Source organism: Bufo bufo, chromosome 6 (assembly GCF_905171765.1).
Source record: "Bufo bufo chromosome 6, aBufBuf1.1, whole genome shotgun sequence".
NCBI classification, from domain to species: domain Eukaryota; kingdom Metazoa; phylum Chordata; class Amphibia; order Anura; family Bufonidae; genus Bufo; species Bufo bufo.
The window spans coordinates 123,259,658-123,276,598 of record NC_053394.1 but is presented as its reverse complement, the minus strand read 5'-3'; the positions used below and the strand labels follow the sequence as shown (position 1 = coordinate 123,276,598).

The 16,941-nt window shown below is 46.0% G+C and overlaps 1 protein-coding gene across 3 annotated transcripts in view; it reads right to left on the bottom strand.

Annotated features, from left to right (window-relative positions):
- The window catches only part of LOC121006119 (WASH complex subunit 2A-like), a 131,883-nt gene that overhangs the window by 96,983 nt on the left and 17,959 nt on the right, over positions 1-16,941 (bottom strand). For 2 of the 3 annotated variants that reach the window (XM_040439047.1, XM_040439049.1), the window contains exons 5-7: positions 15,070-15,163; positions 8,461-8,535; positions 6,953-7,002 (exon numbers count right to left, since the gene is read on the bottom strand). In XM_040439047.1, coding sequence (XP_040294981.1) covers positions 6,953-7,002; positions 8,461-8,535; positions 15,070-15,163 — 219 coding nt within the window. The remainder of the gene's footprint in view (positions 1-6,952; positions 7,003-8,460; positions 8,536-15,069; positions 15,164-16,941) is intronic. The other variant, XM_040439048.1, reaches the window with a different exon arrangement.

Genomic DNA, 16,941 nt, shown 5'->3' with positions numbered 1-16,941 from the left:
CATTAGTCTCGATCAATTGACCTATCCTCATTACTCCATGGGATTCCCAATTCCGGACTCCTGATAGAGAAATGAACTCTGGCATCAAGTTATTGTTCCATATTGGGGAAAGCTCTCCTACCCCACCAACTCCCCTGATCAATTTCACCTTTGCCCACACTTTTTTCATAAGCTCTATAAGCGTTACTTTCTCTCTCCCCCCATGCATCCCTGCACCCTCCAGAATACCCATAAGATCCCTACTGCCCAACCAGTGTTGCAGTATCTTCCCCGTCACATCTGGTAGCTGAAATTCCATCCAACCCTTAAAATGTTGACACTGAGAGGCTAAGAAATAAATCCAGGCGTTAGGGACAGCCAAGCCACCTTCAGACTTGGGATATTGCAGCGTCTCCAGCTTAATCCTAGCTTGACCATATTTCCAGATAAGATCTCTAAATATCGAAAGTATTTTCCTAAATCTCTCAACTGGGATCCATACAGGGGCATTATTCAATATGTATAGTAACTGAGGCATCATTACCATTTTTAGGAGATTCACTCTGCCCACCACCGACAAAAAGAGTCTACCCCATGTCCTTGCCTTCAGCCTAAAGGTATTTAGCAAAGGAGTTAAATTAAGCTCTTCAAAATCTAGCAGTCTAGGTGTTATATATAGCCCCAAATATTTAAACTTGCCCACCCAGGGTATCAAACTATCTGCCTGCACACCAGAGAGTGCCTGTCCGTCTACCGGCATCAGGGCAGACTTCTGCCAATTTATCCGAAGCCCAGAGAAGCCACCAAATTTATCTATTAAAGCCATGGCCGCATCCAGAGAGCCCCCAGTGTCACCTAGAAATAACAGTGTCATCAGCATACATTGCCACTTTATTTTGCGTCTCACCATATCTAAACCCCACAATAAGAGGTGACAGGCGGATAAGGGCTGCAAGTGGTTCAATTGCTAACGCAAACAACAAGGGTGACAATGGGCACCCCTGTCTGGTGCCTCTGGTCAAAGAGAAGCTATCTGACAACCCCCCATTAGCTCTGATCCGTGCCTTTGGACTTGAATACAACACTTTCACCCACTGAATAAATCGAGCACCAAAGCCCATGACTCTCAAGGTTTCCCATAGGTAGTTCCATTTAACACTGTCGAACGCCTTGGCGGCGTCTAACGCAAGTAAGGCCCTATCTCCTCCATTATCTGCTGGAATATTCAGACTGGCATATACTCTACGGATATTTATAGCAGTCGATTTCCCAGGCATAAAGCCCGTTTGATCCGGGTGCACTATAGTTAGTATTACCCTGGACAGCCTGTTCACCAACACCTTCGCCAGGAGCTTCACATCTGCTGTTAATAGCGAAATTGGTCTATAGGAATCAGGAACTTTGGGATCTTTCCCAGGCTTAGGAATAACTACTATGATAGCCTCCTGCATAGAATGTGGTAGCGAACCCGTCTCCAGAGAATATTCAAGAACCTTAAGTAATTCAGGAAGAAGTACCCCTTGCAACTTTTTATACACCTCCACTGGTATGCCGTCTGCCCCCGGCGCCTTACCGTTCGCCATCCCCCCAAGAGCTACCTCTAACTCCTCCAGCATGATCGGCTCTTCCAGTCTCACTATCCTCCTCTGATAACACTGATAGCTGAGCCTCAGCCAGAAAGGCGGACAAGGCCTCCTCCGAGCTAGACGCCTTGGAAGCATAGAGAGAGACATAAAAACCTTTTAGAATATCTAATATCCCTTTTGTATCCTGGCTACTATTCCCATTACCATCCATTAGCTCTTGTATACAAGAAGAACCCCTCTGTGCCTGAGAAACTACTGAGAGCAGATGCCCAACTTTCTCTCCCTCCTCAAAAGATCTTTGGCGGTAAAAACTACGTTTCCTCTCTGCAGCTTGTAGTAGGTGACACCTCAGTTGTTCCTGAGCTACCTCCAGCGCCTCACTATTAGCCATGGTGGGGAGTCTACCAAACTCTCTTTCAGCCTCTGTTACTTGTACATGAGCTTTAACATCTGCCTCTCTGGATTTAGATTTACGCTTACTTATTTCTTTGATCAGTACCCCTCTCAAAAACGCTTTCATGGCATCCCAGACTCCGTGAATTGAAGCCGTCCCTCCATTAATAGAAAAGTACTCCCTGACCTCCAGAGTAATCTCAGACAAATCACCAAGTACATTCAACCAATGCGGGTTACATTTCCACAACCTCGGTCCCTGCCTAAGCACGCCCAGGCACAAATCAATCTGCACCAAGGAATGGTCAGACAACGACCGAGGGTGATAAATAACATCTCTTATCAGTGGTAGCATAACATCATTAACCAAAGCCAGATCTATACGTGATAATGATGGAGGGCGTAGCAGATCTACATGAAAACACCCGCTTATCCGGGTTACGCAGCCTCCAAGCATCAAGTAAACCAGTTTCCCTCATAATATTCTTAAGAGCCACACTCCCCGGTGATCCACTGGCACCTTCTACCCGACCTCTATCTATGGAGTCATTCAATGTACAATTGAAGTCCCCCACTAGCAGCCACGGCAGTCCAGGGAAGTCCGCCACAAAGGTCATAATATCCCGTATTAAAGGGGAAGCAAAAGGTGGAGGCACATACACTGACACCAACACCACCTGGATCCCATCAATCTTGCACACTACACACACATACCTGCCCTCAGCATCCACACATTGTTTCAGATGTTCGTACCTTATACTTTTATGCACAATCACACTTACACCCCTGGAGTGAGAGGAATGGATTGCATGTACCACATGCCCTACCCAATTTTTGTTCAGCCACTGCACATTATCATTTGACAAATGCGTTTCCTGCAGGCAGCAGATAGCCGGCTGAAACCGACCCAAATATTGAAATATACACTGTCGTTTTCGTGCATCAGCCATTCCCCTCACATTCCAGCTCAACACTTTAATCACCTGTGTCATGATGAAAGATTACGGCATGTTTGAATCTCACACTCCATACTAATGTCACTCTCTCATAATTCACGCCCCTCACCCATCTCTGACCCGTCCCCCTCCCCCCCCCATCCCTCCCCCTCCCCAGTGATCAGGCTACTTTGAACAGTAACCCCAACCCCCCCCCCTCCCAAACATCCAACTCTAACGCAGGGCAATCTGTAAGCACCATGCCCAATGCTGAACAAAAATCATTTCTGATTCCAACACTCTCCCTCAGGTAGAGAATCCTCTCCACAACTGGGAAATACATTTCTTATCCCAACCTCCTACTCCTGCATCAGGATCTACCATGTGGTAGCAACACTCAATACACTATAAAACGGGTGTAAGATTAAAGTGACATTAGGGTGCAATCCTATGCATATAAAGTGAACAAAAAACTGCAAACTGTTTCCTTCAAGTGTCCAGGGCTCCACTTCTCAGTTGCCGCTCGTGGACGTCCAGCCACTGTGTCGCTTCATCAGGGTCCTCAAAAAATCTGGTGGATCCCAATGCCACCACTCGCAATCTAGCCGGGAACAACATGGCGTACGGAACTTGTAGCACTCTGAGCCTTTTCTTTATATCTATAAATCTGCTCCTCCTCCGCTGCACCTCATTGGAATAATCCGGAAAAATGGACACTCTGACCCCATTCATGACCATCTCATCATTGTCCCTTGACTGGCGTAGGATAGTGTCCCGATCTTTAAAGTGTAGAATCTTCGCCAGTATGGGGCGAGGAGGCCTGCCTGGCGGGAGCGGCCGCGAAGGGACTCTGTGCGCCCGCTCAACCGCGTACAGGGAAGATAGGCCCTTCTCATGGAATAACTGGTGCAACCATTTCTCCACAAACTCTGTAGCATTGGCCCCTTCTGTTTTTTCTGGCATTCCAACAATTCGCAGATTATTTCTCCGCGATCTGTTCTCTAAATCATCCGCTTTGGCGTATAAGGCAGCTATATCTTTCCCATTCATTTTTGACGCCATTTGCAGAGGTTGAATAACATCTTCCAGTGAGGACACCCTCTTTTCCAACTCTGAAGTGCGCTCAGAAATCTTGTGCAGGTCGTGCCTGATTATAGACACATCTGATCTCAGGCTGCCAACTTGCACTGCAAGCACTTTAAGGGTACTGTTGCAGCTTGCCACTGCCACCATTATATCTTTCAGTGTGGGCTCCCTTGTAGAATCAACCCGCAGGTCTACTGGAACTATTGCAGGGGCTGCAGATTTGAGCACCGGCTGACCGGAAAAAAACGGGTCATCACCGTCCATGGATCCGTCCTCCTGATCAGAGGAGGTAGGTATATCAGTCCCTTTATCGCTGGCCGAATCGCCCACTCCACCGTCCAGTCTGGCATATTTACTGAGTTTAGCAGCCGCGCTCTGGCTCACCGTCTCCTGCAGCGCCGACCCCTCTCCACTTCCGGCGCCATCTTGGCCTTTCTCCATGCGGTCTTGTTTCGCCAGTTTGGACGATTTCCTCGGCATTTTCAGGCTCCCGATTTTGTCACCGCAATCACCGGACACCTTCCTCTCCCCAGGTAAAGTAATTTCAGGCAGTTTGAGTGCGCTTCCAGTGTAAATGAGCAGGATTTTAGCAGGAGCAGTGAACAGTGCGTCTTACTCCATGCACTCACAAGCCACGCCCCCCTGCTTATTCTTCTTAAATCATCATTTTCTCTTATCTTGGATGACATTTTGGGGCTTTGGAACCGATTACTCAAGTTACAATGGTTTCAACATAAAATGGTCGTCCAGGAATCAATTAATATTGTGACTTGAGGGACCACTGTACAGACATACATTACTGCTACAAGCACAGCGGATTGACACATACAGCACTGCTACATGCACAGTAGATACACACAGCTCTGCTGAACACACATACCATGCACAGCAGAGTTACACAAATCATTAAGGAAACAGTCAGGTGGGTCTGGCACTGATGGTCCTCCCTGACTGTGGACTATAAGACATAGATTTTTTGCTTGCTAAAAAGTGTGTCTTATAGTCTGAAAAATACAGTATAGATATATTTCACAGTATTTTATAGTTAGAAGCAGCTAATATATTGAAAAAAATCACAATCATCTGAATAAAATGACAGAAGAGGGGATGTTACTTACAAGAGCTTATAATTAGGGATGAGCGAATCAATTTGCATAATACTTCGTTTGAATACTGTACGGAGCAGGAGCTCCGTACATTATTAGAATGTATGGGCTCCTATGAGCCGAAGTTATTACTTTGCAAAGACTCGCGAGACTTTGCATACTAACTTCATAAATCAATTTCTACTGTAACAGGAAATGTTTTTTTTTTTTTACAGTATAAATCAATTTCTGAAGTTATTATGTGAAGTCTCGCGACTCTTCGCAAAGTAATAACTTTGGCTCATCGGAGCCAATACATTCCAATACTGTATGGAGCGCTCGCTCCGTACAGTATTGAAACAAAGTTTTATGCGAATCGACTTCGGATGTTTCATCCGAAGTCGATTCGCTCATCCCTACTTATAATCTAAAGAGGATACAGTACCGGCTGTAAATGCTACCGTATGTGCACCTTTGTAAGCAGCCCTTTATTATTGCCACAGTGCTTCAAAAATGTATCAACTTTGCAAAGGGTCTTAATTAAGCATTTTCTAGTGTTGTGTTCTACTTCTTTCCATCTTCAAGCAAGAAATGAGCAGATGGAAGGGAGTAGGACAGCAGGTTCAGACTACACAGGGTTGTTTGCAGTCTGTTACCATGGAGACAAAAAGACCTGCATAGGAGCTGTAAAAATTAAACAACATGTTATTAATTTCATTAAATGTATTGGGGGTGGGGGGAGGCTTGAAGAGGTGTCTAGTTCATGTGAATATGTATTCATGCAATATGCGTAATGCAGACTAAATGATAAATGACCCTGTATAGTTAGGCTCTGTTCACACTGGCATTTGTGTCTGTATGGCCTTCAGTTCTGTGGTGTTGACAGAACAGGAAAACATTCCCACGGATGATTGTTTTTTCTTTATGTAAAATTGGGTACCATCATTGGTAGAACCCCTTTAAACAAAGTATACTGCCTGGTAGGGTTGATCATGGTGACTAAAATGAGTCCTTTGTCTCTGTATTCTTATTTTTAGCTATTTGCAAACAAGGTGCTCGGAGCACCAAGGGGCTGGCCCAGCCCCTCAGGGCACTGCTTCACCTCTTCTGGTTGCCACTCAGCCTCCCAGCGAGACCGACAGGGCCAAGCATCCTCACTGCACCGATGCCTGGCTCCAAAATCTTGTGCACCTGCTGGCACGGTGGAGATCTCTTGCAGTTGTCCCTGCTTTGCGTCTTCACTGCACACGTGCCAGACATCAGAGCAGTGAGGACACCTGGCCCTGTCAATATTACTGGGAGGGGGAGTGGAAACACGAAAGGCACAGGTGAAGCCAGCCCCTCGGTGCTCCAAGCATCTCATTTGCATAAAACCAAAAATAAGAATTCCTATCCATCGGTAATACCAACTGCAGAAACAAAGGGCTCATTTTAGTTATGATCAACCCTACCAGGCGCTATGCCTGGTGTAATAGGGCTGAACATAGTGACAGATGCTCATTGAAAGTTTTTTTTTTTCCATGACTGATTTCTTACCAAAAACACTGCTACACATCTGCACCAATTATTTGGGTTTTTCTAGCACAGTGCCACTCATATACAATCCATGGACAGGTGTGGTGCTGCTTTGAGAAGAAAGCAGTGATGTTCTTCTACATAATATATCCCACCCCCCCAGGCTAGACCTGCTCCTGCCACTGGATCCCGGTTCCTTCGCTCCCTCACCTCCTTGGTCAGATCCCCTATTGTCAACATCTGCTTCCCTTTGTAGGTCTAGTCAGGGAGGAAGGGGGGGCCCTGCCTAAACACCTGCAAAAAGTGTACAGCCCCTTTAATGAAAAAAATGAAAGTGTGGCGATAATGTGAACTTAGCCATGCATTGTCTTACTGATTTCCCTTCTTCCTCAGAGTTGTTGCCAAAATCCTCTTCTGAATCCTGTAGTTGGAAACAATTAACAAAGGTTTTGACCAAGTTATTACACTGAACTACATAACTATTACAAAGCAGAGCAAGAAAACAAATAAAACGCATCATTGGGGCCTGTTCACACTGCGGTATTTGCCGGCGGAGTTGTGGCGTGAACACCTGTGTTGAAAATTCGCTGGTGGCCGTGTAAATTTCTGCTTCCCATTCATTTCAATGGGAGGCAGCGCTGAAAATCGCAGGCGTTCTTAACGTGGCCGTGGCTGTAAACCACCTCTCCACCATCTTCAGCGCTGCCTCCTGCAGAAACAAATGGGAAGTAGAAACCATGCGGCCGCTGGCGAAGTTTCAGTGCAGGTGTCCAGCTGTGTGAAGGGGCCCTTACAGCAAACACTGCACAGGGAAAGTGAAGCAACCACTTAAATACTTCTCTCTTATTATACTTGAGGAAGACTGCAAAAAGCATGCTCTGCAATAAACACTAAATTCACAAAAAATAATAATCCCGAAAACGCCTTCCTTAGGCTAGGATTACACGACGACAATAAGTCGCGCGACACATAGGACACAACTACACTGCGACATTGATGTCGCACCAATGTTGCGCGACAATTGCTGCGACAGTGATAGTCTGCATAGACTATAATTATAAAAATTGTCATGCGACAAAATGTTGTGTGACAAATGTCGTCGTGTAGCCCTAGCCTTAATCTCGCCTTTACTCCAATTTTGTCTCATAATCTCAGTGTGTCCAGGAGCTCAGTCATGTCCCCCCTTCCTCCTCACTATCCTCTGGCTAGATGTAAGACCCCTACTGAAAACTGATCAGAAGATTAACCCCCGTGTTCTCAAGATTTTTTGTTCCAGTAAAATCCCGCAAAACAGTAGGACATTATCTCTTCCTCGCTTGCATCATTTATTTTAGGTTCGGTGTTAAAGGGGTATTCTGGCTGTTTGTAGTTATCCCTTATCCACAGGATGGGGGATAACTATTAGATTGTGGGGGTCCTACTGCTGGGCCCCTCACTGATCACGAAAATGGGGGCCCCGTACCCCCTGAAAGCAATGGAATGCCCGGGTCTGCCATGCGTGCCGCCGCTTTAATCATTTGTATGGGAAATCCATAGATAGCTGAGCGCAATACTGTGGATATGGCATAACCTCTAACAACCGGAATACCCCTTTCATTTATTACGGATACTGAGTCATTTGTTAAAGGGGTCTGCCCACAAAGATATCACAAGGTAAATGAATTATGGGCAGACAACTGCTAGAAATGAAAAGCACCATTTTAGAGGTACCACAATATAAAGCCCCACGGTGTGCAAATCTACTGGGAGTGGGTGGTTTGAAATAATGCTCCTGAGCACGATCTGATTGGCAAATCTATCCTAAAGACCCTCGTAGCTGGTGGGGAGCGTCACCGTTGCGAGCTTCCTGCATATTTCAGAGACTGAGATAAAAACATACAGTTACCTCCTCGTTATCTTTGTCGTCTTCCTTCTCACTGTCAATTACACTGCCCCGATCATTATCCACAGACCCTTCTGTGGAAACATAATAAAAATACCTGTTAGGCTACATGCACACAACCGTATGTGTTTTGCGGATCCGCAAAAAAAAAACCCCAAAAAAACGATGACATCCGTAAGCCATCCGTTTTTTTTTTTTGCGGATCCATTGTAACAATGCCTAAAACGGACAAGAATAGGACATGTTCTATTTTTTTTTGCGGGGCTATGGAACGGACATACGGATGCGAATAGCACACATTTTTTGCGGACCCACTGAAATGAATTGGTCCGCATCCTATCCGCAAAAAAAAAACAGAATGGACACAGAAACAAACATTCGTGTGCATGTAGCCCTTTACAACAATATTAGAATTACAACCTAAGCTACAATTCAAACCTCAAGAGTGAGGGCCCTGCTCGCAAGAGCTTCCGGTCTACACAGTTGAGTCACATTATTATGACCACTTCCTACTTTTGAAATAGGCAGCGCGCAGCTCATGAAGGAAGTGACGTGTGGCGAGCTGGCTTAGCGGGTGTATAGGGTGTGTGATACGCTGTCTGCACGCACATCGCTGGTTGCTGTCATGAGTACAAGGGGCGATTTATCAGAGTTGAAAAAACGGATGATTATTGGCTTTCTGGCCCTGGAAGGCAGAAATTCTAAAACATTTTGTGAATTTTCTAAAACATTTCTAAAGCAGAGTGGCTTGGGCCAATTTCTACTTCAAAGAAATTCCCCATACAGTCTGCATGTTGTGGGCAGCACATCCGCCATCTACACGTGGGCAATGTGCTAGGGACAATAATAATTTTTAGGCCCAGCTCTAAGATGCAATCAGCCAACAAATGAGGGCAGTTTTTCAGCTGATTGCTGCCATGTTACATGGGCCAATGTTTGAGAACCAGGGTTGCAAACACTTGTTTGCCCAATTATCGGCCTGTATAAAAGGGTATTAAATTAAAGGGGTTCTCCAGGCTTTTAATATTGATGACCTATCCTCATGATAGGCAGGGGTCCGACACCCCCACCGATCAGCTGTATGATGGGAAGGCATGTGCAGTGCGCACGTGCCGTCTCTCTTCTGCTATGTCTAGTGTGCGCCTTCCCTTAATACAGCTTATCGGTGGGGGTGCCGGGTGACAGAGCCCTGCCGATCTGATATTGATGACTTATTCTGAGGATAGGTCATCAATACTAAAAGCACGGAGAACCCCTTTAATACTAAATAGGAAAAATAGTCAATCTCTTTTAGCGCACAAGTATTATATCTTTATTAAAATAGTGGCGACCCACCACATGAAAACCTCATCAGGCTGAGTCTGGAGGAATGGCTCCCACCACAATTGTATGGGTACAGCCTAATCCTCCACACCTAATAAAACAGTGTGTTTTACTGGATATGTCAGGGTTAATGTAATACCCTGCCAAGATATCCAAAACACTGTAGTAGTTGCTCAAGGTGCGCTGAATACACTTATTACAACAGCTATACACTAAGCTGCAGATGGACACTTGGTTGGAACCGTGCGTCACACCAGCAACATATGTAGATAGCAAAGTGGGATGGACATGGTGCAGGACATGGTGCAGGACATGGTGCAGGACATGGTGCAGGACATGGTGCAGGACATGGTGCAGGACATGGGTGCAGGACATGGGTGCAGGACATGGGTGCAGGACATGGGTGCAGGACATGGGTGCAGGACATGGGTGCAGGACATGGGTGCAGGACATGGGTGCAGGACATGGGTGCAGGACATGGGTGCAGGACATGGGTGCAGGACATGGTGCAGGCGAGAGCTGTATTTATAGAGCTCTACCCTATAACCTGCTTTTCCAATCCAGCCTTCGTTGGACTTGATTGCTATTTACATAAACATGAAATTCCCTGCCTATTCATGCGTCTGCTCGACGCGTTTCTAGATCACTTTGGTGACAGTGATATGTCCTCAGGAGCAGAGTAGTACGTTGGCATAAGTGCAGTTCGCCCCATGTATTAAGCGAATACTGCCACTCTGCCTGCAGCACACAGATACACAGCCTCCGGCTCTATTATGGCCGTAGCGCGGCCGCTGAAAGCCGCTCTCATATAAAAGGTAGCCACTCCCACTAGGCGGAGCTAGTTGGCATGCGGATACGTCACTTGGGGGAGTGGAAAGTCAATCTCCTCCGCTCTGCCCGTTCTATACATGCTAACCGCTACAGTGGGTAATATTTTATTTGGCTGAAAAATTGCTTACCATACCAGGGGGTGTACAGAAAGGTGCAGCATCACCCTAGAGGTGTGTGGATCTGAGTTACAGCAACTTAACCTATTCAATTATTTACCATATCCCCAATTCACAATAAAGTCACCCAGATGACAGGTGACATATTTGGTGGAGATATAATGTGTCCGTAAGTACATCAATCCACATCCCATTATCCCTACACACATAGACCAGAGTATTTAAAGGGATATATGCGGGATGGTCTAATTCAATCATATAAGCCCATCAGTTTATGTGTGGAATCACCATTAGCAACCAGTGACTAATCAACCGGAAAGCCACTGGGGTAGAAGTCCACTTCATATCCATAGCATTGGGACGTCCAACTTCATAATTCAACGGAAAATCTCATTTTAAATGAAACCTGTATAGGAGATAAAGTCATTTAGACCGAAGGGTTTTACAGTTCTCAGTGTAAGTGTCCACTGCGCCTCTTTCCGCAGCAGCAGGTTGTCTATGTCCCCTCCTCTCGGAGATCCTCTAACATGTTCGATTCCCTGGAAGGAAATACATTGTCTAACTCCCCGGGGGACATTCCGTGACAAGTTGGGCAATTGGAGTATCATTCTCATTGCTGATGCTCAGCAAATGTTCTCCAATCCGTCTCCTAAATTCCCTCTTGGTTTTACGCACATATTGTTTTTGGCAGATACATGTAGCCACATAGACCCCCCCCCCCCCCCCCACCGTTCTGCAGTTGATGAACGACCTGATAACAAAGTTCCGTCCGGTTGTGGTGCATTTTACTATATTGCCCTTTTTAATGGCCTTACATGCAACACATTTACCGCATTTGAACGTACCGGGTGGTCTATTGGGTAACCAAGTGGGCTGTATTGGGGGACTGTACAATCTGTGCACCAGTTGATCTCTCAAATTACTCCCTCTTCTATACGTAATAAGTGGAAATTGACCCACAAGATGTCCAATCACCGGATCTGATTTCAAAATCCCCCAATTCTCCTTGATGATATTCCGGACCTCCTTGTTTGCCTTATTATATGTGCCTATAATTCGGATTTTGTCGTCCGTTGTTTAGGGACCAGGAGATCATCTCTATTACTTGCTGAGGCATGCTAATAGGCCTCAGCAAGACAAGGGCCAGGGTACCCTCTCTGATGGAATCTTTTTTGTAGATCAGAGGATGCTTTTGAAATCCACCCACTCTGAGCAATTGAGTCGAGCTCTTAAATATCGCCCTTTTGGTATCCCATATTTTAGTTTAGTGGGATGTGCACTCTCCCATCTCAGTAAGGTATTGGTAGCAGTGGGTTTTCGGAACATCTTAGTGGTGATTTTTCTGGATCCATCAATGCTTATAGATAGATCCAGGAATGTCAATTGAGTCCAGTCAATTTCACTTGTAAAGAATAGACCCAAATCATTCTTGTTAAGCTGTATTACAAACTCATTGAAGGCCGTGCTGGTGCCATTCCACCGTCTATAAATCTGAGCCATAAGACAATAGACGACGTCCATTGTTCCATGGTCTCGCTGAATACATGTTCTCTCTCCCACCAGCCCAGGTAGAGGTTGGCAAACGTAGGGGCACAGGGACTTCCCATGGCAACTCCCCTGAGCTGGTGGTAGAACTTTCAATCAAATGTGAACACATTGTGGCTCAGAATAAATTCAAGCAACTCAATTACAAACCCATTATGATTCGCAAGATGTGATCCCCTGTCTGCTAGGAATGTCCCCACAGCTTGGCAGCCCCTATCATGGGGTATCGAGCTACAAAAAGCCCCTACATCGAGGCTTGCCAGTGGGGTACCTGGATCACAATAAACGTCATTAAGCCGTCTCAGGACGTCCATGGAATCTCTGACGTAGGAAGGAAGGTTCGTGACAAATGCTCTCAACACCTCATCTACATACAGACTGATTTTTTCAGTCAAACCATTGATTCCTGACACAATGGGCCTACCCTTCAAAGGGTTCAGCCCCTTGTGGATCTTTGGTAGGCTATAAAATGCTGCTGTTACAGGATATTCAGGTAACAGAAACGCAAATTCTGTTCTGTCTATGAGATGCTGCTGCCCCTAAGTTCACGTTTAAACACCTCCATTGGGTTGTGTTCTAATCACTGTCATCCAGTATCCGCATGCACATCTCAACATATTTATCATCATCCAGGACAACCACATTGCCCCCTTTATCTGAGGGCTTGTCATGGAATGTCCCCCGGGAGTTAGACAATGTATTTCCTTCCAGAGAAGTGAACATGTTAGAGGATCTCCGAGAGGAGGGGACATAGACAACCTGCTGCTGCGGAAAGAGGCGCAGTGGACATTTACACTGAGAACTGTAAAACCCTTCGGTCTAAATGACTTTATGTCCTATACAGGTTTCATTTAAAATGAGATTTTCCATTGAATTATGAAGTTGGACGTCCCAATACTATGGATATGAAGTGGACTTCTACCCCAGTGGCTTTCCGGTTGATTAGTCACTGGTTGCTAATGGTGATTCCACACAAACTGATGGGATTATATGATTGAATTAGACCATCCCGCATATATCCCTTTAAATACTCTGGTCTATGTGTTTTCGGGATAATGGGATGTGGATTGATGTACTTCGGACACATTATATCTCCACCAAATATGTCACCTGTCATCTGGGTGACTTTATTGTGAATTGGGGATATGGTAAATAATCGAATAGGTTAAGTTGCTGTAACTCAGATCCACACACCTCTAGGGTGATGCTGCACCTTTCTGTACACCCCCTGGTACGGTAAGCAATTTTTCAGCCAAATAAAATATTACCCACTGTAGCGGTTAGCATGTATAGAACGGGCAGAGCGGAGGAGATTGACTTTCCACTCCCCCAAGTGACGTATCCGCATGCCAACTAGCTCCGCCTAGTGGGAGTGGCTACCTTTTATATGAGAGAGGCTTTCAAGCGTCCGCGCTACGGCCATAATAGAGCCGGAGGCTGTGTATCTGTGTGCTGCAGGCAGAGTGGCAGTATTCGCTTAATACATGGGGCGAACTGCACTTATGCCAACGTACTACTCTGCTCCTGAGGACATATCACTGTCACCAAAGTGATCTAGAAACGCGTCGAGCAGACGCATGAATAGGCAGGGAATTTCATGTTTATGTAAATAGCAATCAAGTCCAACGAAGGCTGGATTGGAAAAGCAGGTTATAGGGTAGAGCTCTATAAATACAGCTCTCGCCTGCACCATGTCCTGCACCCATGTCCTGCACCCATGTCCTGCACCATGTCCTGCACCATGTCCTGCACCATGTCCTGCACCATGTCCTGCACCATGTCCTGCACCATGTCCTGCATCATGTCCTGCACCATGTCCTGCATCATGTCCTGCATCATGTCCTGCACCATGTCCTGCATCATGTCCTGCACCATGTCCTGCACCATGTCCTGCACCATGTCCTGCACCATGTCCTGCACCATGTCCTGCACCATGTCCTGCACCATGTCCTGCACCATGTCCTGCACCATGTCCTGCACCATGTCCTGCACCATGTCCATCCCACTTTGCTATCTACATTTGTTGCTGGTGTGACGCACTGTTACAACAAAGTGTCCAGCTGCAGCTTAGTGTATAGCTGTTGTAATAAGTGTATTCAGCGCACCTTGAGCAACTACTACAGTGTTTGGATATCTTGGCAGGGTATTACATTAACCCTGACATATCCAGTAAAACACACTGTTTTATTAGGTCTGGAGGATTAGGCTGTACCCATACAATTGTGGTGGGAGCCATTCCTCCAGACTTAGCCTGATGAGGTTTTCATGTGGTGGGTCGCCCCTATTTTAATAAAGATATTAATAAAGTTATTTTAAGCGTTTATTCAGGCAGTAAAATCATAAAATAGACATATACGCAAACAATTCCTATTATAGTTAATCCCACAAGTATTATATACAGAGCTTTCACAGAGTAGAGGAAACTTCTAGAGATGAGCGAATGTCATATTTTGAAATTCATTTGCGCTTTGTTTGGTGGTAAAAGCAGAATTGCGTTATGGATTCCGCTGCCACGGACCATAACGCAATTCTATGACGGAATGCCTTTAGAGGCATTCCGTTATACATTCCATCATAATAGAAGTCTATGGGCTGCATAACGGATCCGTCCCGTTTCCGTTATGCAGGGGAGTCCTCTCTTGCATAAGGGAAACAGGACGGATCCGTTATGCAGCCCATAGACTTCTATTATGATGGAATGTATAACGGAATGCCTCTAAAGGCATTCCGTCATAGAATTGCGTTATGGTCCCTCTAAACTTCATAGGTCTCTAATTACATACAAAGAGTTACCTTCACTTGAAAGGTCCCCAAGACCTACATCCTCTTGCTGCATGAATAGCTGAGAGCCGATTAAATAAGGTAAAGGGCGGTCTATGTATAAATCCTGAAAAGAAACAAGATGTGAACTTATTACTCACTTCAATGGTCACAGAATTAAAACTAAAAACTCTGCCGTGTATAAAACACCATAGTAACCTAATGGTCCAAGATAAGTACAGACATAGTTGAAAGAAGCGATTTCAATAATTCCTCTTCATTTGAATTTCTGCATAAAGAAATGCAGACACTGAACACTGATGGCCTCTCCCACCGATCACCAAAACGAGGGTCACATATCTCCCCCATATGAATGAAGCAGCGGTCAAGCATGTGCACTGCCGTTCCATGCATCTCTATGGGACTGCAGGAGATAGCCAGGCACTGTAATCAGCTTCTCAGTCCCATATGGATGACTGGAGCGGCAGCATGCGGGCTCCAGTCATTCAGGGTGGGAATGGACAACGAACCCCCGCTCTCTTGATCTGTAATTGTCCCAGGAATCATACCCCCATTATTCAGATACTTATCCGCTATACTGTGGATAGGTAAGAAGTTGAAATCTTGGCACAAGATAAGCCTCCGCCTAGCAGTTCTTATGCAGAGCCCGATACGTTACTGGAACTCCATAAAATCCATGAAATGCTCTGATGCACATTACAGGGGGCTGCCTGGGTGGAATTCTGGGTATGTCCGGGTTCAGCTCTGAACCTGAACAACCCCTTTAAGTGCTCATCTACACGAACGTGTTCAGCCGTGCCTGTATTGCGGCCCGCAAACAGTGGGTCGGTAATATACGGGCACTGGCTGTGTGCGCTCCGTATCACTTGAATGGGTCCGCGGTGCGTAGCGGAGGCACGGAGCACAATTTCGGCCCATGCCTCCACACCGCAAAAAAAATAAAATAGATCATGTTCTATTTTTATGCGGTGTAGACTGAATCTTGCAGATCACAGACCCATTCAAGTGAACGGATCCGCATCTGCAAACGGCGGGCACACGGCCGATGCCCGTGCATTGTGGATCGCTATACGGGCATGGGGCTCACACTCTAAGTGTGTATACACAGATAGCTGCCACTCACTGATAACACCTCACCGTGGGCAAGGAAGTCAGAAAGAGCAGGGACTTTAATGTATAAATTACAAGTTTTACTGAATCTTTTCCTATAAAAACGAGATTTTTGTATAACTTACCAGTAAAATCTCTTTCTCGCTCTTTCCTTGGGGGACACAGAAGACCTTGGGTATAGCTCATCTCCCTAGGAGGCGTGACACTAAGTGAAGACTGTTAAGCCCCTCCTCCACCGCTATACCCTCAGCCTGGAGAGAGAGACTGCCAGTTGCGTGTCCAAGTAGTGAGAAAAGGCAAAGTCCAACAAGGAACCAACAAGCCAACTACCCAACGGGTAACAAAAAAACTCGGAAACCGTGCAGAAAAAAACAATGAATGGGTGGGTGCTGTGTCCCCCAAGGAAAGAGCGAGAAAGAGATTTTACTGGTAAGTTATACAAAAATCTCGTTTTCTCGCCCAGTTTCCTTGGGGGACACAGAAGACCTTGGGACGTTCAAAAGCAGTCCAAAAGGGGAGGGACCACAGCTCCAAGGTGAAGCACCCGAAAGGCATCAATGAACCGCCGCCTGCAGACCCAGGCGGGCCAAGGCAGCATCTGCCAAAGCCAGAGTATGCACCCTGTAGAACTCGGTAAGGCGTGCAAGGAAGACCTGTGGCCGCCTTGCCCAAATGCATGGCCGAAGCCCAATGCCTCCGGCCCAGGAGGCACCGACCGCTCTGGTGAAATGAACGGTGACACCAAAGGCAGAATCCTGCCCTTGGTGCGGTAAC